At 38.5% G+C, this 25,133-nt stretch overlaps 1 protein-coding gene across 4 annotated transcripts in view; it reads right to left on the reverse strand.

Moving 5' to 3' along the window:
- The window catches only part of sptbn2 (spectrin, beta, non-erythrocytic 2), a 57,801-nt gene that overhangs the window by 21,572 nt on the left and 11,096 nt on the right, over positions 1–25,133 (reverse strand). For 3 of the 4 annotated variants that reach the window (XM_085470041.1, XM_085470039.1, XM_085470038.1), the window contains exon 2: positions 14,183–14,370. In XM_085470041.1, the coding sequence (XP_085326167.1) occupies positions 14,183–14,339 (157 nt within the window). In that variant the 5' untranslated portion in view covers positions 14,340–14,370. Of the gene's footprint in view, positions 1–8,043; positions 8,676–14,182; positions 14,371–25,133 lie in introns of those variants that run through there. The other variant, XM_085470040.1, reaches the window with a different exon arrangement.

Consider the following 25,133-nt stretch of genomic DNA (forward strand, 5'->3'; position numbering starts at 1 on the left):
ATCAGCAGTGGCAGTTTATGGGGTCATATAAAGTTTAGGATATCATTTGTAGGAAGTTATTGGTTTTTTATTTATTTTTGGGGGGGTTTTTTGTTTTGTTTTTTAATATGCCAGCATATAATGTGCTTTTTTAATTCAGTGGTCACTGCTGCATCAAGGTGTAATAAATAATGATCACAGGTAAAAAAAAATCACATGACTGTGTACATTAAAATATGTTTTTTTTACTTGCTGTGACCCCGCAGTGTGCAGTGTAACTGAGACAGAATATTGTTTGGCTGGAAATTTCACACTCACACACACTGTGTTCAGTTTGCAAAAAACAGGACTATCGTTTCAAAAACATGTTTGCTGCAGCACAGCATGTGATCATCATGATGGTTGCCATCTCGGCCTGTCAAAAAAGCATTCATACAGCAAAATGTACAAAACATTTAAAATAACCCTGAAATACGAGGCAATAAATCAACTGAACAAAATCAGTAATCATCACTTTTTGATTAAGACTTTGAGATTATTATCCACTGCTGACAATGTCACTGATAAAATTAATTTCCTTTACGAGCCCACGTCAAGGTCAGAATTGTTTGTGTGTGTTACTGTATACACAACAGAGACTGGAACAGGACTTAATGCCAGCACTGTTTCTGCCCGCGTCGCTCATCAAATCTTGTCTGTTTGTGCTGTACATCACGAAGACAAAGCATTAGTGAGGGGGGGGGCAGAGGGCAACTTCTAATCCTTTGTTTCTTATGAATTCTGCATCCATGCACTGCGTTGGATGACAGTGCATTCTGGACTCCCAGTGGCATCACTTCTGCACGCTGGACAAGGAGCGACGCCAACCATAAATAACTTTCCACAGTAAGCACTTCAGATAAAAGGAAAAAATGTACACTGCAGATTTTCTTCACCTTTTCTAAGTAGGATCACCCACTGTCAAACACACTGGGCCATTGTGTTGCGATTTCTTTACTTACTCATAAATTCAGGCCCCTTTTCTTTGGAACCAGCTCCCAGTTTGGATTCAGGACACAGACACTCTCCCTACTTTTAAGATTCGGCTTAAAACCTTTCCTTTTTTGATAAAATATTTAGTTAGGACTGGATCAGGGGATCCTGAAGCCTCCCTTAGTTATGCTGCAATAGGCATAGGCTACTAGGGGCTTCCCATAATGCACTGAGGATTTTTCTTCTGAACTCACCTTTTTGTACTTGCTATGTGTTTGCACACCACTCTGCATTTAATCAATAGTTATTAGTAACTTCTTTTCCACAGTGTGTCCTGTCTTTCTCCCCTCAACCCCAAACTAGCTGTGAACCAGGCTCAGCCTCCCTGAGCCTGGTTATGCTCGAGCTTCCTTCCTGTTGAAAGAGAGTTTTTCCTTCACACTGTTGCCAAGTACTTGTTCATAGGGGGCCGTGTGATTGCTGGGTTTCACTCTATTATTGTAGGCTCTTTACCTTATAGTAGAGCTGGGCGATAGAACGATAACGAACGATCTGAATAACTTTTTCTCGATAGAAAAATTTAACTATTGCGATAGACCTCACCGCTCTTGTCCTCTTAAAAAAAAAGAAAAAAAAAAGAACAGCCAATCCAAATTAAGTAGCGCAGAGCTGAACCAATCACAGCGGCTTTTGTCAGACTAAAGTAACTGTTAAAACTGTTTGAAAAGCTAAGCTATACAACAAGGAGAGATTGAGAATTTCCTTTTAGTTCTCAGTTTATTTGATATTGACAAAAGTTAGTCAATTTTGTCTGTTCTTCTGTAAAACAAACTAAGATTTATTTTTAGAATTAATATTTTGTTTCTAAGTGGAATTGACAATTTAGTAGTCTGTGTTTTTTGTTCTATTTTGAAACTTAAACGCTTTAGCGGCTGCCTTTTGTGTAGTTTGCAATATTTGCCTTTATTTATCTGAAAAAGTCTCATGTTCCTTAAGTACATCTACCCTGTTGAACTTATTATGGGAAATAAATATTTAAATCAAAACAAGCTGCTGATTATTTCACATTTTACTTGTGAGCAACGGCACATTTAAATCTTACAAATATAGTTATTTGGCTTATATCATGATATATATCGTTATCGCCTGAAATGAAAAAACATATCGTGATATGAAAAAATCTTATATCGCCCAGCTCTACCTTATAGTATAAAGCGTTTTGAAGTATGTGTTTGTGCTCTATAAATAAAACTAAATTGAAACTGTATATGTAGAGTAAATGAAAAATCAACACTATACTACATCAGGATTGTTGGGTATGTATAAATGCATATTACTACAATATGCATACATTTATTTATGGATGCATGTCAAGTTTTATACTTGATATCTGCCTTTATAACATACTGCATATTTAAGTAATTCTGCATGAATGTATAACATGGCAGCTTCTCAGGAGAGCAGGGTGGTTAGCACTGTTGCCCCACCTTCTATGTGGAGTTTACATGTTCTCCATGTGCCTGTGTGAGTTCTCTCTAGGTACTCTGGCTTCCTTCCACAGTCTAAAGGCAGAGTTGCTGATGTTAGGTTAATTAGTGATTCTAAGCTGCCTGCAGGTGTGAATGTGAGAGTGAATGGTTGTCTGTGTTTTGGCCTTGTGATAGACTGGCGACCTGCCCAGGATATACCCGGCCTCTAACCAAATGACACCTGGGATTAGGGCTGGGCGATATGACCCAAAATTCATATCTCGATATTTTTTAGCTGGATGGCGATATAAGATATATATCTCGATATTTTTTTTAAAGCCATAAGTTGAGAACAAAAAGAGAGTTCTTAGTCACACTGTGTCCCAGATGTCACACGGGCACTTTTATTTACATACAGCGTAGATGTACATGAAGAAATTACTTAAAAATAAATTATCAGCATTTATTAAATAATCATGGTCCATAAATAAAAGAAAACAATGTTGTTTTTGTGCATAACAAAAAGCTCACAATTGTGCAGTCAAAATGTAAACTAATAGACGCTGAGCATAATAACAAAGAGACAGATTTCACAGCTGCACCACGTCTCTGAACAGGTGCCATTTGTGGTCCTTATACACACACAGTACTATCACTCCGCGAGGCTCCTCCCCGGTAGCCGTAATTCTCCGACAATCCATCAAGCGGTGCAGCTCCGTAGCTTAGCAAAGTCATATTAAAACATTTTTTGACAGATTGCTGAGCGCTGTGTACCACATAAAATCGGTTCGCGGTCAGTAAGCACAACCAGAATTCATACATAAGGCGCACTGACGATTTTTGAGAAAATGAAAGGATTTTAGGCCGTGCAGCCCCTCCGGGCTGCATGTCGTTAGCGCGGTTAGCTCGCTAGCGCGGTTAGCTCGCTAACACGTTGACGCCGTCCAGCCCCACGCACGGTAACTCGCTAACGGAGATTTTCCGCTTTCATCTTGTCATTGCCTGCAGGTGAAGCTATGAGGGAGGCGGAGTTGTGTTCAGTGAATGAGAGGCGAGGCAGAGTAACATTGCGTAGAGACAAAAGTGGACGAAAGAGAGGCAAACCTGCGGCTCCACAAGTATAATTATAACATAACATAGACTATATCGATATAAACGATATTGTCACATCTTATATCTCGTATGAAAATATATCGATATTTTTTAAAAACTCGATATATCGCCCAGCCCTACCTGGGATAGTTATTGGCTCGATCACAACCCTGAACTGGATAAGCAGTTAAGAAAAATAAATGTATGGATGGGTGGGTGGGTGGATGGATAGATAGATAACTTTGTGCTGAATCCATTATGTACATAAAACAGCAAGATATTTCACATTCTGTGTCGAATGGTGACAACCATCTAAGGACAAAATATTGTTGGTTGCTGCAAATAAAATCATAAAATTGCAGGTTTTACCACTGAAAATTCTAAAACACACACACAACAATCACACTACAGCACTACACGGGTCATTTGGAACTAATCTGGAAGCGCCATGAAGCTCAGAAATCTATAGTCAGTGATTGGCTTGAACTGTTGGCTATCTGAAATTACAGAGTAGACCCAAGGCACTCATTAAAGAGATACCATGAAGTACTTAGAGAGAAAAAACTCCCACAGACAAAAGCAGCTTGTAATCTTTGTGGTTAGTGGTTACCATTCTGCACTGACACCAGTGGGTGGTTTCAATCAACACTAACTATGGTGTGGGGTGCCATGAGCAATGCAATCGTTTTACAGAAGTTGTGGGAGATGTTGGTGTTTGTAAATATTTTTCTACCAGTACGGGGAAAACAACACATGATGTACTCATTACCTGGAGCCACCAAGCTAAAAATTAACGCCACATTGGCAGAAATCTTTCTCAGTCCCACGCTAATCATTTTTCCACTGTAAGTGAAATGTGTTTCTACCCGTCATTTCACCACTGCTTCTTCAACTTAAAATATCTATCTACTTGGAAGTCAACAATTTGTGTTGTAAATATCTACAGTGTTATAGTACCCTGCCACTGTTTGTGTTTATTCAGTGCCATTTTTATATTCTGGTTTGATTTCATTCTTTGCATTTTTGTGTGAAATAGAAATGTCTTGTCTGTGCAAGTGAGTGAAACACAGATGCGCATGCTTTCACATTCTTCTCCCTATAAAAGCGGAACTTCCCTTCCTTCACTTATAACTTTGAAACTAGGGCTGTAGTAAAACCGCCGCCTTGCCACATGTGGCATGAGTTATTCTTGCACTTTTAGCAGCTTGAGGTTGCAACTTTAGAAGCTTGCCCAACTTTAACGGGTTTGTTATTACAACTGACAGGGAGGGTATGACAGAGAGACCTCCTCTCCTTTTTAAATCGTACTGATGGAAGTGATACCCTCCTTCAGTCACATTTCTTTGTGGAACTTTCAGCTGCACGTGATAATAAAGGAAGATGGGAGAAATCTAGACTGGGCAAGGCCAATCCCATGAGAAAAGAAACATAAATAAGCATCCCTTAACGATAACTTCTGGACCCATGTGGCATGTAACATGTAAATAGGACAACATTCATTATACCATTGTTGTCTAATGACCTCTTTCTTTCTGCACTTTACAAACAAAGAAAGTTATTGTGCATGTCTGCACCTATGTTAAATCTTCACCCTTGCTGATGTGACTCTCAGTTACAGCCAAAGGCCACAAGTCACTGAGCTTTCACTGAGACTTTTAGAAATATCAGGTTACAAACATTCAAAAGTGTCTTGCTAGATTTGATATTTGAGCAAAATGCACCACTGATGTCCCCCAGTATTAATTCATTTTTTTAATTATGCAGAAAAAGTAGATAAACACAACAACATTAGCCACTTCTTTATGGAGAGTCAACAGATTATATGAACTAAATTAGTACAGGAAATACATATCAGGCTGAGAATCAATTATTACACACTACAGTGAGAAATCTGTGGGTTCAGTTCAAAATAGCCTATGCTGCAAAGTATATATGGACACCTCGTCACTTTGTCTATTTGAAGGCTTTAGAGAAAAGTACTTTCTGTTTGAACAATGCCATGCTGCTAAGGCCTGCTGAGTGACAGTACTGCCAAAGTCCACAGTGGCTAAGAAAGTGACCCTTTGGACCAACACTCTGTTGTCTAAATGCCCTTTTACACATTTCCATTAACCTCACAGCATCTGAACCTGTTAGCTTCAGTCTGACTGGGCACCCTGATCCCTTCTCTAAAAGCAGTCTTACTTGGCTGAACTTGGTAACACTTGTATATCACGTTCAATACAAGCACAAGTTACGACGGCATGCAGCCACATTAAACAGGGGCATACAGTTCAGAGATAGACACAAGATTGCCACATACTGATATACTAAAGCATGCAGACGATGTGACTTTTGAATGAAGCCAGGGGTAACACTGACGTAAAAACAAAATGAAATGAATGAATGCTGTCACTAAAACAACAAACCAAAACTGATGAAACAATGCCAAGTATGGCTGTTTGACAAATTATAACTCTTACCCTAATTACTGATGAATTGGGATAGTGAATGAAAAAATATTCATCTTGGCTCTTGCCTGAAGTAAAAGGCTGAACTTTGGTATAGATTTCCTCCAATGTACTTTACACACAAAAGGAATATAATACACAGTGTGATCTGGGCAACAGGAAAAAAAACTTCCCTCCAACCTGTAACAGAGACTACTGACAGAAATGGCGTAAACCACTAGGCCTGGTTTTTCATTAAACATGTCTGCTTTGACCACTGTAATATAGTTATTCAGTTTAACTTTTACCATTTAGCCATCACTTACACAACAGCCAGAAGATCCTAAACATGACTTCTTGTTGGACTGGTACTGGGCCCGATAAAATATTTGCCCTTGTCTGTGTTAAGATTTCTAAAGTAACTGTAGCATATTGCACAACAGAGATGACGTTTGTGTTTAAAATGACAAAGCGCTAATTTAATCTTGCAAAAAATGAAAATTGCAAATGAATGGCAAATATTTCTAATAAAATGTAAATGATGCAATGCAAAACCTTTTTGCAAATTGGTGCTATGACAAAACTATGTGAGTGCACACCATATCCTTCAATTACACCAGCTCTCATGATTCAACATGAGGGAGTGACACAAAGAATGAGCCGCAAGGGTAGTCAAACTGGAAATGCAAGTGGGTGTTGACAAGATGTGCTGTGCATTTAGATACATGTGTATCATTGCATTTATGACAAATTTTACCCAAAACACATCTACGCACAAACACGTCTATCAAAGTAGAGGTAGATCATGTGTAGCTCATAGTCATCTCTCCAACACATTAGACAGAAAGTATCTTTGTAATAGGGAATCATTGCTACTAGCTTGATGACTAATCTCTGAACCCATACATTTGCCTGTGAGTTACAGGCTGAAGTTGAAGAAAAACATGCTGGAATGTACCCCTAGCTTACCAGTGAATGTGGGTGCAGTTTAAGAAAATGCAGCAACGTTTATATATTCTTAAGGAAAGTGATACCATTTGTTATGTGGCTCTTATCTCCAGTGAAAACTAGCGGTGTTTTGAGTTAAGATGTAAACATTACTTCACAGATAAGAAATAAACCTTCTTTCAACAGAAACCGTGTCTATTTCCACGATAATCTTGCGATAATGTAGATATTGGCCAACGTGTTGGTGTGCAACAAGAATGTCAAACCTGCAAAGAAAGTAGAAAGTAGACCTGCCCTTCAAGTAAACTTGAAGGCAGTTCTCCATCCCAGATGGCAACCAGGAATAGACTGATCTTCATGCACACAAATGGCAGGCCAGTGTCCCTCACACTACACACTTTCAAATACTGTAAACCTCCACACTTTAAAAACTGTTTTCAGGTAAACATATTAACTGCTATTTAGCACAAGCTTTTACAGACATTAGTTAAGAAAGTAATTGGATTAGTGTAGTTAAGAGATTAATTTTAAGGGAACCCTGTAAGTTTCAGCCTAAGATTCTTTTCCCATGGCCTCTGATTTCTATAAGCTAGATCTCATAGACTTGGCAGGCTTCAGTGAGTAACAGAGCTGTGTATTGTAATAAGATAAGAACGGACAGGTGGCGCAGTGATCAGGTACCAGACTGACTGCCTGCTTTAGATATGAGCCGAGAGCCTACTGTATCTCTTCCTCATTTCTCTCCTAGCTCAGAAAAGGTTCATAAGTAAGAAGAATTATTTCAACCTCATGCTGATAATTACCTCATCCAGGGGAAAAAATAAAGTCTTTTGCGGCCTTAGTTACAACTCGAAGCACCTGCACCCACAACTACTGCATGCCAAGTAGTAGATTTCTACTCAATATTTCCTGTTTCAACAAACAACAGAATACGTGTTTGCTGCTGGCTCTACAACTGCTTTATCAACATTAGTAACATTAAAAACGGTTTTCATAAGCAGCACAGAGTTATACGGCAGAGTTATCAAGGTTATCAAGTTATCAAGGTATCAGCTCAGTTAAAAAAAATGTTTAAAAATTAAAAAAATAACAACATCATAGAAACGTGTGGTAATTAAAAAGGATCTTCCCTTTCAATGAGATCTAACTCTTACCTTGCAACTGTTTAAATCTTCCTTCGAGGATGTTAGAGTATTGCACCTGATTAACAAAAGCTGCTGGGGACAAGCAGGAATCTCTTTCCCTGTGGTCCCACTCCATGTTTTTTTTTTCGTCCTCAAGCCGTCTTTGTAAAATATTCCTCTCAGGCACAGAATGAATGGGTATTCTCCCACATAGCACAACAGAAGCAAACTTTGCGACTTTTAAAAGAAAAACAAACCAAGATCAAATCCTTTAAAAGGTTATCCAAAAGATACTTTTAGTGTACCACAAAAGCCTTGGTATATCCTCCTCTTTTATTCCCACAACACAAGCTGAGAACTGTTGCCGCCTTTTCTTCTCTTCATCCACCGTAAGGTCCACCTTGTCCAATGACACGCAGAGTGAGTGCAACGGTGGGGGATTTTTTCAAAGAATCATTTAACCAAAACTGAGGAGCAAAAAGTTCTCTTGTTTCATTCATTTCACCACCCCTCTGGCCTCTGAGCAAAGTTACACTCCCTTGTGGTTCTGGTGAGAGAAGAAAAAAAACCCTGGGTATTCCTTCCCTTCAACCTCTGTGCATTTGCTGGAGCAGAACACAGGAGCTGCAGGCAAGCTAACCGGCCATAGTCGGATAGCTGTGTAAACAAAGCCTGCTGGGCTCTCTAAAAATTGTGCCATTTGCATAAGGTGTGTTTGAAGGAGGAGCACATAGATAGAACATGGTGGAAGCGAGGGAGGAGGTGTGAAGGCGGACTAAACCATTAAAGTCCTCTGCTCAGTGTAGCCCTAGGTGGATTATCTAACTCCACCTTAATTCCAGAGAGCACCGGGGTGTGGCTTGCCTGAAAGGTGCGTCACAAAAGTCCTCATCATTTTACATGATCGTATGTTATTTTGTAAGACAACGTTTAATCTTTCCTTTACTGTATGTGGGGGCTGCGTTATGAGAAGGGCGTTAAGACAGGAAGGAAGCTGCTGAGAAAGTCTCAGAAAGGCAGCAAGTGTTTCCTGCCATAACAAGATTCAAAATCTGTCAACTTGCGTGTTACTTCATGAGGCAAAGGGGGTGGAAGTGAGTTGTTAACTCTTAAAAACTAAATGGTTTAAGCAGATCTGACTTCTTACTAGTTTAGAACCAAGTACTAAAATGATTCCCGGCAGCTCTTCAAGAAAATCATTAAATTAATTTCATTATAATCAATTTAGGCGTTTTCAAGCAGTTAAGAACTGATTCTCACCATTGTATAGTTGCTGAATACATACTTGCCATTATTTCCATTAAAGAGTTTAATCTGTGTAATACAGAGTAAGTTCACTGTTAACAAAGAGTATACATTAACAGGAGATTATAAATATAAATTCTTAACAGTAAATAGCATTGAATGGAAACTTCACCTTTAAAATGTAATGTATATTTAATAAACGCCAGCTCAAAAATAACACAAAACTATAAACACAGTGAGGACAAAGGTCATATTCTTTCAGGCTCTTTTAGTCTGGTCAGGGGGGATCATCGTGGTCTGGTCTGTGTTTGTCCTGATGAGCTGGCAGCATCTGGATTGTTCTCATTAGAAGACCAAATGCCCCAGGCTTTCTGTAACTGGGTGTTTATGGAGGGGGGACTGGACTAATGAGATCCAAAGAGGACACACTTCCTCTTGAGGAACAGCGACTATGCTACAATCAAATGTAGTGAGAAAAATAGTGCACCAAAGCTATCCCACTTAAAATCCCATTGGACATATTTTAAACATCGCAATCACATCAAAAATAAAAACCAGATAAATGTGAGCATTACCTCGCTATGCAACCCACGAATGAACAAATTAAGAAACAAGATTAGAGTTACTTTTGTGAAACATGAAAACTGTCTAAATGACATCTGGGAGAAATTCCACACTCAACAAACTACAGGCAGTGACAATGAATAATGAGCTTGTGTGGTTAATTAGCCTGATAAGACAGAAAAACCAGAAGCTGCTGGGGGAGTAAGCACTAAAAAAGGGGAAAGAGTAGACATCTCTTGCTAAACATGTATATTTTATCTGTCTCACAGCACAACCCCAGCTGAGCACCCATGGGAGGACGGAAGAATGAAGTGTACTCTAAACTTTGATCTGAAGGGGAATTCCCCTAAAGAGAGTAGGGTGAACTACTCATATGAGTCCATAAATGTGGCGAAATTTACACAAGCCAAATACAAACACACGTGTCTGTTTTATGTTTCAGTTGATTATTAAAAATATCCTATTAAAAGGCCTACTTTAAATACAGTTCAGGTTTGTTGTGTCTATGATAATTATGCAGATCTATTACAAAACTGAACACAAAGCACACAGATATTGAGAAATCACTCAAATAATTTTCAAAGGCCATGTGTTGTAGCTGTGGACGCGCTCTCAAGTGAACACGCCTAACTGTTTGCGTTTGAAGCAAGCCGTTGGTTTCAAAAAATGCAAATTTGCACAGCTTGCCTTGCTGCCCACACGGTACAGTACAGTCGATAAGTGGTTATCTGTAAATGAAAATGATCTTAAAACAAGAGAAGCTCTCCACTGTAAGAGGTACGCACTGCTAATCATGTTACATAGAGACAGGCACAAAACGTTTGACAGAAATTGAGAGGAAGACGTGAAAAGAAAAAGCACCTTAGAGACTGCACAAAGTCTTGACATTTGGGGAGAAGTCATAAACGGTGGGCCTAAGCTAAGCCTGGGGGGAATAGCTGCTAGAGCATGTCAAAGAATGTGCACATCAAGTCCACACTTGTAAAACTTAGACAGTATTTAAAGACATTCACATAGAAGCGCACACATACACACACAAGTTCTTGTTTGATCACAAGTGCAAACAGTATTACAGCATACTGCTATATAATAAAAAGTTACCTGACAGGACATGACTGTATATAAAGTGCAATTTCTATATAACGGCAGCTCCTAAAGGAAATGAACTGTGGTGCACTCCTCCCCAGTAAAATGAGGTGTATATCTGACAAACACATTGACTACAATAGTGCTCAAGATCATTATAGCGTGTGGTTTCGATGTGTGCGTGTGCGTGTTTGTGCATGTATATATGTGTGTTGGCGACTGCCTGTTGCTCCCCTCTGCTGGGTTCATTATGACACTGCATCTTGTTTTTAACAATAGAGGTTTTAATAGAGGTGAAGCCAGGCCAGGCCAGTTAAATAAACACACACAAACACACCTCCAGCAGATCTGATAAAACAGCCAATAATGTGTCACCTTATTTGACGCTTCCAACAATGGCAGACTGGCCTGTGTTTGCACAGCTTTGAGGCTTTGGAGTAAGCTACTGAATAAAACTGTCATCGAAATTATTATTATTATTGCACTCTTAAAAAGGATAGCATTAGGGCTGAACGATATATCGCATTTGCGATAATATCGCGACATGATCAAGTGCAATTTTCTAACCGCAAAGGCTGCGATTATACTCTGGACATGTCCAAATTCATGGGCTGCATCCTCCTGAGGCCGCATTTGTAGACCGATTACGTCACAGCGACGCGCCGAAGGCTGTCCAAATTACTACCATATCCCAGAATTCATAGCGCGGCCCAGCCAAACTCCAGTTTCCAGCAATGGCGGCCGCTACTAAGTTTTAAAATTACTCATACTAATCTTTCAGGGTCACAAAATAAACTTTTAACATATTTTCAGGCGAGAAAGTAGTTGTGTAAACATCAAATATCTGCTCGGTTTATCAAGATATCCCATATTTGCAAAAGTGCTTCGACGTTTTCAGAGGCGTCTGCTACCCACCAGCTCGACAGCTAGCCGGGAGCTCGAGGGTTACTGATGCGGCCGAGAACGGCACAACTCCCGGCACATCATTTTCAGATCACCGCGGAGTTTCGCTGCTCGGGTTAAACGTAATATATAAGTCACTTAGACAACCTAAAAATGTTATTGTTGGGCTTTTTTCAGTGTTTTGTTTGTTCGTGAGTAAATCGGTTTGGCTGAGATTAAAGTTATTAGATTAGATAAAATAAAACTTTATTAATCCCCCGGGTGGGTTCCTCCTTGGTTTTCACACAGCTGACTAAACGTCAAACAGAAAACTTATTAAACAGAAGTATGAGACAGTCGAGAATTTACACCAGTGTCTGGTTATATTTTAGATAGCAAGAAGCAGACGGCCGAGTTTATTAAACTCCACCGAGACAGCGGTGACGCTAATCAGAACTAGACCGTCCAATTTCACGCCTTTAAATTTTAAAGGCGTGTTTGTGTGTGTGTTTATACAATTGCTATTATGTTTGCACTTTATGTGTAATGTTACTGACTGCAGAGATCAGTAAGATGTGTGTATTTTTTATTTATTAGTTTTATTTATTTAATATTATTTTTTTAATTGAATGACTGTCTAGTAGTTCACAGATGTCGAAAAACTGAGTGTGGTAAAGCCACTGATTTTGTTTATGTATATTTCTGCAATCTGCACATTGTACTGACTTTCATTTTAATGTTTACACCAGGGTTCCTTGTCAGCACTTTATGCTCAGATGTTTGTAAGCTAAAAATAAACTATTGTGTATGTTCAAATATACTGTTGTGATTGAAGAAGTTAAATAAAAATGTCAGTCATCAATTCATGCATCACCTCATGTCATCATAACAGAGGTCTGTCTTCCAGGAAAGAACAGTTTAAAATTAATGTAATATAGTATTGGCCATGCTATATGATGTATTGCTTGTCTTTGTTTAATAATACAGAAGACAAAGACCTTAAAAAATAATCGCATATCGCATCGCAATCGCAATATTGGGGCAAAAAATCGCAATTAGATTATTTTCCATAATCGTTCAGCCCTAGATAGCATCTTAATTCATTTCAGTAAGATCACTAATCAGACATAACATGAGTTTAGATGCAGAAGCACTGGTGTGAAAAGAACCTGCACAGAAACAGATCAACCTAGCCACATTTCTCTTTGCTCAACAGACTATACAGCTTCCTCGTTTTGTCCTCCTTTTGGAAGTATTTCTGTCTTGCCCTATAAAGACAGAACTGAGCCTTTGGGGACAAAAAATAATGAAACCTGTTCCCCAGTCTACAGAGATTTCTGCAGTGTTAGTATCAGGACTGATCTCAAGTGAATATTGCTAAAACTCTTGTTGGATATTAAAACGCATGCTTTACAAAACAGTTACAACATTGGGGTAAGTGCAAAACGATCTTTCTCATAACATATTGGGAATAAAAGAGTTTTCTTAAACTCAACTTAAAAAGCTCAAGACTTCACTGTCACAGGTTTTCTATTCTCACCTTCTCACCAATTGTTTTACAAGTTACATTTGGCATTGCTTTTAGCCATAATACTCCTCGGAGTAAATGTCTTATTTTCCTCAATGAACCTTCTTTCCTCTCCCGACTACTTCACCAAAGAAACTGGTAGGATAAAAAACTCTGTCATGTCAGAACATTGTGAGGGCAAAAAGGAAGCGCAGAAATATCCCATAATAGGTCTGTTTGCAGACCTATTATGGATAGATTTAAACTGCCTGCTAACCAAATCTTGGAATACAAGAGCATCAGCATGTGTGCAGACACTTGATCTATAAAAGTCTTGGTAAAATTCGAAAGATTTTCTAAAAGCTAATAAAAAATTTTCCCAATCATGTATGTAATGTATGTATGGAATGTCACCATCTTTAAATAAAGACTTGTCATATGGTAGCATTTCGGTATTTGAGACCAAACGTCATTATTGAGTTGTATCTTTTGTTTACTTTTTTATGTCATTTCGTTGTACTTTTTTAATCGTCACACAATTTACATCACACTGTAAAGCTCAGCACACTTTAATGGATCCATCAGTGCAATTTTAAAACAATCCATTCAACAACAACCTTAGCTAGTCAAGCCTTCAAAATTAGTAGAATTTAATTCAAGTCTCTCCTGGGCAATTTTTATCCCTGGATACCTGGCATGCACTGGTATACTTAATAAATTGTACTTACAATTTAGCCTTTAGTGTTACAGTATCCGGCCTCTAAACAGACATGTGACACTCTTGTTTTCAATTGTGACAAAATGTTTTAAACAGAAAGAAATGCACGTACATGGGTGCACATTGACAAGCAACACTGGAAGAATGTACACTGATGTGTAGCATACCTGCGAGGGCCTTAATACGAGACCGTTCAAAGAGACGTGCCGAACTGTTCTCATTGTCCCAGTCAGTCTCTGCTGCCAGGTCCCAGCGATTGTTGATGTCATTGTACTGCTGCTGGATCTCCAAGCTGTCGAAGTCTGTTGGCGAGATTGTGCTCATGTTGTCCAGGCTGGAGAAAAACGCATTCAACCTACAGTTCGGACACAGAAACACAGACAGTCAGTGCATGGACAGCAGGGAGAGGTCATTGCATAATACAAGAAGCTTCACAACACTAACCCTTGAAATATTTGAAAGACAAAGTTTGAAAATTAAACTTCAGAAACAAATGGTCCACTTCTATTTTCCATATAAAAAAAAGAAAAGACAATGCACGTCAACCACACACTGAGCACACAAAGCCTGCCAGCTGCACTCTAGTTTTATATGCTCAAATGTAAGTCATATGCAAATGCAAGCTTGGACGGTGCAACTGCCAGTGTGTAACAGACTTTGAGATAAGTTTAGCAACTGTCACGAAGTCATTATGCTAGTCGATTAAAAATGAGAGCTCCTGTAACTCCAGTAATGTCATTGTATGCTGAGTCATAACGGCACAGCAGTGTCAACCTACTTAGGTTTCAACTTTTGCGAGTATATAACTATAACCTAGCAACCAAAAAAGATGAAGACATATGGCAGTATAAATACACTTACACAGTGTCATACTGCATTAAACCAGGGTTGTAATGACATAAAAGCTGCACATAAAAAAAGCACTCTCTCATCGCATGGCTTCACTTCTAAAATTAAATAAAGGTAAATAAAAAACTGCTTATCTGCTAAAATGTCAATACGTATTGTATCATTGCAGCAAAACTAAAATTGATTGTTTTTACAAGATACTTTAATGGAAAAGGGTTTATACCAGAAATCTACTCCCCTGCTTTTGTAGTCTTTTTATGCCATTATTGCATCTTTTGTAAAGAAACTGCACTGAACTAAAAAATCTTTCCTTATGTCAATATGATAACAGTTCAATTATTATATATATTTACTGAATTTCCCAGAGGAACTGACTCAAGGAATTAATAAAGTTCTGTCTATATATTTATTTACCCATTATTGTAGATAAATAAGAAAGGTTAGTTAAATGGCACCTGTTAAAAGAGAGTCAGTCCGTTAACAGGTGTGGAGTCTTGGAACTGAAAGACATTTTGTTAACATTTCACAACATAATTATGAGATGTGTGTCATTCATGCATTCCTGTGCAAGTGCTGGCAGATTATATCACACAAACAGTAAGGGGCCTCATCAAAACATTGCTCTACATCGCCACAGCTCGCAAAGTGGTCTAAAACCTCCTCAGAATAAATTAGTCACCTCGGTCCTTTAATCACTGCTAAGAACGCAATATCTTCCCATCCTGCTGTTTGTACGAATTCAGCATCCAGTTATAAAAAAAAAAAAACAAGGCTTCCTAATACGGCAACAATCAATACTTCAAACAGAATGAGGTCAATCCCACCCTCTTTCTCCAGCTGGCTAGCTCTCAGAGTTTGGTCGAGAAGCAGAAGCATCTTGTCTTTTCTATTCAATTGAATCCTGAGTGTGAGACAATTATTCTGCACAACTACAGCACAAGAACTGCTGTACAGGCATGGTGACTCACACCTTAACCATTTGACATGGTAAAAATTCTATATGTAAAGGCTTAACTGTATATACAGCACTAACCAGACACAGCTTGTCTTTAGTGTTATGCACAAATACACACAATGGGGGACCTACATTAAGATTAAGCCCCCTGCAATAGAGATCCATTAGCTAACTGAAGCCATTTGCTTAAGAGCATTGAACAGATTAATAGACATGGTTGAGTAGTCAGTTTGTTAATACCTGTGAGTTTAGCTTTAGTTGTGTCTACCAGCTGTGGCTAACCTAATCAGAGCCATTAGATGAGGAGCAGTGATGGGAAGAAATGACAGATTTTTACAAAAATAATTGTGCTGTTAAAAGTAAGTAATTAAAGGCTAAGCATGACTGAGAACTGCTGAGCCCTGTCCTTTTGTTCAAGGTTTAATTTATTCATTAAAGGATGCAAACTGCCCTTTCCAAATATGGACATAAATACTGTCCATCAGGTTTATGTTTTAGTTTGGTCATTATTAGATCATGTTATACTGCAAAGAATAATCAGGCCATATTACACACAATTAGTATGCAAATTCAATTTCTGAGTCACCCAGGTATGACTTAAAAAACCTGATAGCAGCCAATGGAATAGATTTATCTGGTTAAATGTAAAGCTGCTGTTAATATATCTGGGAGAACTATTCTTGAACTTGTCATGCTTTGCCAAGTTGATGTATCCTCTAAATCACACTGGAAATCAATAACAGACAGCTACCAGATGGGCCCAATCTGAGTGTACACAAGAAATACAGGGCCAGATTGCATCTATACATGTTCCTTCCATCGCTGATTCTAGAAAACACACAACAGGCAGGCTATAACATCCCAGAGCAAAGTATAATAAAGGAAAAAAGTGCACATTTTAAAAGCCTAGCATGAACTCTAAAAGGAATCAGAACTGAACCTTTGTATCTTAAAATTTTAAAGAGTGTTCACTCCGTAAATATCTGTGGCTACACCGTAGCAACCTACTGTGTGACAGAGCAAAAGTATAAGGCTTCAGTCAGTTTTGTATTTTCTTTACAAATATATTTTTCCTGAGCAAATTGTACATTTACCAGTTTTTAGTATAGCTTAAGACAGAAAAGAAGAGAAGAGATGCTGGTGTTGCACTTTCTGGTGCACCGTTGTCAGTACTGGGATATTGCTAATTATGATTTTTATCTTCGTTTTTAGATAGTTTTCTTCAAGTCATGCACAGCCATTTCTGTTGTGCAGCAGCTGCGTACTTTAACATAAATTTGATTTTGTAAAATATACATAGAAAAACAAAACAAAAACAAATGCTTGGAAAATCCTATTAGTGGTTGATTAAGAAAGTGGATGGGAATAGAAACTAAATGCATGGATTAGAGAAGCAGGAAATACAACGCCTTGGAACTGCTCCTTGATTTGTCACCTATCTGGCGCCCTAGGAGTGACTTGCCTTTTCTCTACAACTCACTGTATGCATAAGTAGTCAGGTATATCACTGAGTCTTCAGTTGAAGATTGGAGCGATGTTAAAATATTTGTACTATGACACAGTGGTTTCAAAAACATCCAAACACTGCTCTCCTCCTTTTCAATTCATGCTTTCTTCTTTACTCTGGCATATTATAGGACTAATAATAATAATAATAATAATAATAATAGAAAAACAAAGACACTACTACACTATGTGACTGGTATGGTATCAGTCTAGCGTTACTGATAAGTAGCTACATTTAAGATTTCTACATAGCCCAAATTATAAAAATGCCACAGCATGGAAGCAGGAGTCACACAGAAGACAGACTATCCAGGACAGGCCTGGCAGTAATATAGTCCAAGGCAATCTGTTTGGGGGATTGGCAGGAGCTGGAGAGGGGCAGGACCAGTGAGGTCACAAGAGTCTGGCAGCGATAACAAAGCGCCAATCCTCCCCTTGTTGTGAGTATGAAGAGGCTTGGCTCAGTGTATGGACTAATCGCTCCTCAATGGATCAGACTAACAATCCCCTGACCTACTATGATACAGCCTACTGTACTCATCCTCCCACACACACACGCACAACACTGGGTGACATAAAAACTGCACATACAAGCTGACCTGACCTATTACCGCACACCACCCCCAACAGCCCTTCTACATACAGTATACACATGATGCTTTTGAAAGTGACACTTACAAATCCACCCACGCAGCATGCAACCATATCAGCACTCAGCACACAAAATAGATTGGTCCAACACCAACAATTATGCCAGCCTGAGTGATGTGCAGCCACCTCCCCCAGTCCAGACAGAAACAAAATCAGATAAAGAAATTAACCCATAAAAATGCCATGCAGGAGCCTTCAACCTGATTTTTTTCCCCTAAAAAAGCCTATTTTCCAAATCTTCAGACATAAGATTTAAGCCCCAAAGCTACTTAAAAATAAATAAATAAATAAAAACACAGCCTGGCAGACAGATGTGGCACAAAAAGGTCACATAAAAGAGTTTCTATGAAAGAAAATCCCCCCAAGGTCTAATCCACAAATACAAAACAAAGACAAACATTTGTGTATGAAATATTTAGAACCTGTCACAGCCTTTATATCTTAACATGCTTTTGAAAAATTATTACTGTAATTAAATCAAAACAATATACAAATGAAAGGCACATGACACAGATACATAGTGCTTCTGTACAATGGGAAAAAGATTAAAGTAGGGCACAAAGAAATGCCTCGTGGCTAAATCGAGCTCTATACTGGGCAGACACACATCAGGCTATTACTCACAACAGAACGACACTGGTTAAGAAAGGAAGGCAGAGCTAGCAGTATGATAGGCAGCGCCACCACCTCTGCCTATTTTTTCTTCTGTGTCACCCCACCTCCCCTCCCAGAGCTGCCTCCCTTTGCCCAGCTGGGCTGTTTGTCACTGCACCCGTTAATCAGGGAGAGAGGAAAGAGAAATAGAGCCTGCAATCAGTCACCCTCAGGGAATTAGGCTTGTGCACATTAACCAGCCAAACTGCTACCTTGCACCAGGGGAATAGGGTAGACGGTCTCACACACACACACACTCCTTATAATGGCAGACAAAGGGGCGATACAACTCATAACAAAACCATGTTAAAACACAGTCATTCAAAACACACAAACATAAGATTTTTAACATTTTACCAATTTCATTGTAAAAATCTTTAAGTGAAGGAAAAAAAACTAAAATTTAAGAAAATGTTTTGCTGGCATTCTTTATGAGTATACCGAAGCCATGAGCTTTGCATTAATGAATATTAATATATTCAAGTGAATGTGGCACCTCTGCTTTGCCCCAAATCAAGCTGCCTGTGATACTTAGTTGAGCCTGCAGGGTGTGGAGGCAGATCCCAAAAAGCAGAGGACAAAGCGTGCCCTGCCAAAGTGGCCCCACACAATGGAGAGTCAGCAGAGGGATGAGGCCAGCCGTTCAAGCCTTTCCTGTTTGCAGAGATGAGGCAGCCAGAGGCACATATGCATCAGAGGCCCTTCCACGGCCTGCTGATCCTGGCCTGAATGCCCTGCTGAATAGGACAGCAGAGATCCTTTGTTGACCTGTAGCATCACATTTATCAAACACTCACGCAGCCAGCATGCCCTTCACATATCGACATAGATATCAGCCTAACTCCAGATAATATTTTGTTTTGATGTCATTTTATTCTACATCCGTATTATCTTTTCATTTTCACAAATGACACACTAAATTAATTTTAACAAGTAATCATATTAACAGTCAAACTAATTTATTAATCAATGCAACATGGCAAATACAGAAATTGTTTTCCAGAGCTGAATTACTATTCACTGCAAGAAGTCACATTTCCCTGTAGTCTTGGAAAATGTCATCAAACTCAGTGACGGTTTACAACTTTCTTATTAGTCTGAAAACACAGAAGCGCTACTATATACTTTAGGTACTTAATGGACAAAAACATAACGATCTAGTTTATAAACAATGTCAATCCTCCACATGACCTCTATATTATTGAAATCTGTATTATCTGACAGAAAACATGGATGCCTATGACCTACATCTTCTTCAGTGATTTGTCACATTTACAACAAAAAAAGAATAATTAATAGTCCCATTGGTATCATTAATGTTCAGTACAGAGAGATGCTGCTATACAGGCAAGTTAAGGCCCAGTGAGAATACTGGCCCATCCACAATATGGCTTATTAAGACTAATACTAAAAACAGGCAAATGCTATAGTGTTTGTGCTCCCCTCTTGCTGCTGCAGCTGAATGAGTCCTGGGCTTAGCCTTCATTTCTAAATACATTTGGCTGGGAGTTACAATAGCATCAATCTCCCAAGCTGCCAGAAATCCAAATTAAAAACATCAGTGAATTAATTATTCATGCCATTTTAAAACACACAAGAACAAATGCAGGCACGAGCTCGGGCATCACGCCTGCATGTGCTAATACACAGTGCTTCGGATTCATACAAGATCATTCATATCAGTGAAAATAGCTTCATCCAATCAGAAAGCTTTACTACTTGATGGACAACTGGCCAATACAAAAATACCTGGAACCAACAACACTACCCAATATATGAATAATGTGGCTGAATGTGAGCTATAATGAGAAAATAAAAAACAAAGCCTTGCTCTCAAACATTTCAGTTACCATTAAAAATCCTAATGCGCCAATATAAAAACACACCAGGATTTTCTTTTAAGATTTCTACCAGTGGTGTGTAATATTTTTGTACCACTTTACTTTTTAGTTTCTAAACCATCTGAAATGTAAAGTTTTATTTAGCAACATCCTCTCTCTGTAGGAGTTTGATAATTGTTACCCCGTGATTAACAACAACCTCATGAAATATGTTCATCTGGGTGACAGAAAATAACACATATTTAAGGTCTGCGGCAGATTTAAATCACCACGTTGGTGTTACTTATAATGGTGGTGTCACACAGCTGTTCTTTGAAGTGTTTTGAAAAGGACTAGCAAGCATTCATTTAGCAAATTGCAACCTTTGGCAAAAACGTGATCACTTTAGTCAAAAAGCAGTCTTGCTGCACTAAGATGCTGTAGTTCCTAAATGTAATTTCAGAGTACCCAGAGAAAAGCAAGAACTGATAAGCTGAACGCATACACTGAAAGGTATTCATTTAATTTTAAGATAAGTGATTATCAGCAAATGCTCCTATCCAAGTACTTAACCACTGTCCATATCAGTATTGCTTGCTAGCTCTATGATTTGAAGTGGCAGTGAGACTTTGCGCGTTCAGATTTCTGTGGGGGTGTGTAACACTTTGTGACCTTGTGAAGCACTGGCGAAACAACTGTTCTCCATCTAAAAATCAGCCCCCATAAGTGGTGCTGACAAAAGCCTTCCAGACCTCACCTTTAAGAGAGATATTTATTCATTAAAAGACTCTAGATGCAGGTTTAATAGAGTACAAGCTGTCATAATAAAAACAGCTGGAAAATGTCATGTTAAGAGTTGTGTTTTCCCTGTTTTCTACTGCATCTACTACAACATCAATGCTTCTGGCAATATTATAAATAATATAAAGAGAGTGCTGGTACTCGTTCAGTTTACATAGTTGGTTTTCATAGAATCTGAGATACTGTGTAAAATTTAACTGAAAACTGTGCAAGCAACACATAAGGAACGCAGGTTACTAGCATTCCTGATGCTCCTAATAACCTGGAGCATCAGGTTAAAGAACATCTGTATCACTGTGGTGCATCTTAAAAACAATCTATAAGCATTAAGTTCAGTCAAGTTCTTGACTACAGTCTGGTCGCCACATTGTACCAACCACACCCAAAAGCAAGCAAGCACACAACTAAATAGCTATGCAAATGTGAATTTAATATTTCTTAATGAATCAAAATAGCAAAACCAGCAGATCATCACAGTCAACACCTATAGTACACCCATGTGATGCTGCCTTGTTTCTTAGCGCAGGGAGCTAATTTTTATTAAGCAAACCACTGGGTATACATGACATCATAAAATGTTTCAGTGTGAATCCTCAGTGAAAGAATGGAGTACCAATGTTAGGCAAGACCAATGTTAAATGCTTTGGCACCATAAAGACAGCATAAATTTATATTACCCTCTTATTAACTGATAGTTGCTGATTTACTATAATATATTGCTTGATACAATAAAACAATGGTCATGATCTGGTCATAGAGATATTTATAAATCTGGTTTTTATAAGAGCAAAGTGCAGAGCTGCTATTGTACTGAGTCCGTGTATAACTTCAAGAGCAGAAAATGGCTGTAGCCACTTGAAAAGTGATAGAACTGGAGCATCTTTAAGTGCTACTTCATACTGGCTGCAAAAGTAAGTCAATTCCCAAAGAGCCCTAAGTTAAAACTATACAGCGTTAAAAAGAATGTTTAGATCCTGGTACAAAAAGTATTTTGTTCTCTATGGATGGCTTCATATATCTAGGCAAGGTGAATTTTATTAATCCATCTGGACCCTGGAATTTAGGTTTTCATTAACAGATATTCCAGCACAAAAAACACTGGGAACTAATCAGCCTTTTCTAGGCTTCATGTTCACTAACTAAAATCACTGAACAGGACCTTTGTAACTCGTTTGTGCTACTGATACATTTTTATGGCTTGCAGTGTGGCACAGACTGTCCAAGAGGTGTTTCCCTCAGTTTGGTGAGTGAAATGTTAGTGTTGTGAGTCAAAGCAATGTTGTCCATTTCCAAACCTGTTAATCCACATTTAAAACTGAATTAATGCTGGAAGTCCACTGTAGAAGCACTTCAGAAGGTTCAGTATTGATGGTGCCCTCACAGATGTGCACATTACTTTTCTACATGAATACACTTCCATTACATCACCCTTGCTTCTGAACCCGCCAAAAGCACATGAGGCCTAAGCTGACACTACACATTGGCATAAACTTAACCATATGTGAAGATCTGTGAATAGTTCTCCAGCTGTTATGTATCTGTGCAAACTCCTGTTGGAAGTGGGGATAAAACTCCCCGGTGTCCATTTCTCCCTCCTCTTGTGTGCAGAGTAGCCACAGCTAAATTAGCAATTAGCATCCACACAGCAAAAAGATGGACAGCAGTATTAATTTGTATAATTTCACTCGATATAATAAAAAAATTTTGGAAAAAGGGTTGGGAGATAACACTAAACTTTATGTAAAACAAAAAAGTTACAGCTTGCGAGATGCTTTTAATGATTATAAAGTCCACCCAGAAGCACTTGACAGTTATTTTGAGTATTAAGTAAATTAACTTTAGTTTTAATGGTCACAGGGACGTTAAAACTGCATGCATAGAATCACCAGCCCGATCTGATTAAAACAAATAAGTTAGGCAATTCTAGTTTACAATAATGTTTTAACAACTTTTTCCCTTAGAAGTTAAAACTGTCATTATCTTGGTTCTTAGATAATTCTCTCATAGATTTAAATTTAGAACCATTTCAGTGCTACATCTTCAGCTGATAATGTCTCTGGCTCTACACACCACATTTCTTTGTTTTAAAATACTTTAAGTTGATAATCACACAGTTGTTCAGAGAAGCAGCTATATTCTAATGAACGGAAACCTCAATTTAACCTTAAAAATTTTAACTGCTTAGGTGGTTTGCATATGACCCAGAATTTTTGCCTAGTAAGACCGACTCGACATTTAAAACATGGGCTAATAAAGTTGAAAGACGGAAAAATGATGAGTTTCCAGGACCTTAAGAATAAGTATGGGTTGCAAAATCAAGACTTTTTTTAGATATTTGCAACTGAGGGACTTCTTGAATAAAAAGCTAAAACATCCCCAGTTACTGACTGGGAATGAAGAAATTCTTTACATATTTGAGAATGCATATAGAGATGCACCCTATCAAAAAATTATTTCCAAATTATATCGTTCACTGACCAACCCAAGGGGTCATGATACAAGATATGTTAAAGCAAGATGGGAAACAGATGGTAATCTATCCCTAACAGAAGAGGATTGGGATGGGATCTGTATGCAGCAGTGGTCGGTAACAAGCTCCCCCTCATGGAGGGAATTCAGTTGGAAGAATATAATTTGTTATTTTAATACCCCGGCTCGAAAATCCAATTATTCCCATAAGACAACATGCTGGAGGCAGTGTAGACATGCAGCAGCAAATCGGTTCCACATCTTTTGGGAATGTCCTCTTGTGGCTCCATTTTTGAAGGAAATACATAAGGTCCTGGAAACAATCTTCCAAAAGAAAATACAATTTCATTTTGCAGTATTGTACCCAGAGATGGGCAGTAACGCGTTACTTGTAACGTGTTACTGTAATCTGATTACTTTTTCGAGTAACGCGTAAAGTAAGGGATTACTATTGCAAAAACGGTAATTAGATTACCGTTACTTTCCCGTAGGAACGCTGCGTTACTGCGTTACTAAAACCGTGATTTTTTGCGAGAATGTCTCACGACAGTGACGTAAGCGAGTGCGCCGTTAGTGACAACAGCTGTGTGCAGATCAACAATGGATCACATATCGATTGTGGGAGAGAGTATGAGCGTGCAGCGCGTTTAAAGCGTGGAAGTACTGACCTTACTTTGAGTTTGATTCCATAAAAAGTGACAAAAACATTAGCGTCCGTTGTGCATGGGAAGAAAACTTCTTTTTACAGCGAAAAAAAACCCCTAAACTTCCAAGCAAGTACCGAGTGCGCAACGACGTAATGGGAAACTCGCAGAGAAAGTCGCGGATTCTTCAACTGACCGCGGCACACCTGCACCAGGGTAAACCTCCGCCTACCGCAGTGCTGCTTAATAGGTGAAAATAGAGCAACAGGACCGCTGAGTCTTTGACCTTATTTATGTTCTGCTGTGTTTTACTTGCATCTATTTGAAAGACTGAGTGTAAACACAAAAAATATTTTATTTTATGTGCTGGAATGTGTAGAAAATAGGTTTAAATGTTAAACTAATTTATTCAACTCAGAGAATGTTGCATATAATTAAATTTTTGCTTGATGCATAAAGTTAAAAGATTAAAACTGATAAAACAAGTTTAAAAAAAGAGATTTTTCCATTTGATTACATTTTGTATGATGGATTATGCAGAAAAAGTAGAATTGGGCTGAAAGATCTATCGCTTTATCACCTCTTCAGGTTGTAAATCGTGTTTTTAAAAAGTAACTAAGTAATTAATTACTTTTGAAAATAAGTAATCAGTAAAGTAACGGGATTACTTTTTGGGGGAAGTAATCAGTAATTAGTTACTGATTACTTTTTTCAAGTAACTTGACCAACACTGATTGTACCTAGGGAACTTAGAGAGTCTTAATCTATG

Source organism: Copadichromis virginalis, linkage group LG10 (assembly GCF_057382275.1).
Source record: "Copadichromis virginalis isolate Kocher_CV1m ecotype Utaka linkage group LG10, C_Virginalis_male_GT1.1, whole genome shotgun sequence".
In the NCBI taxonomy this organism is placed as follows: Eukaryota; Metazoa; Chordata; class Actinopteri; order Cichliformes; family Cichlidae; genus Copadichromis; species Copadichromis virginalis.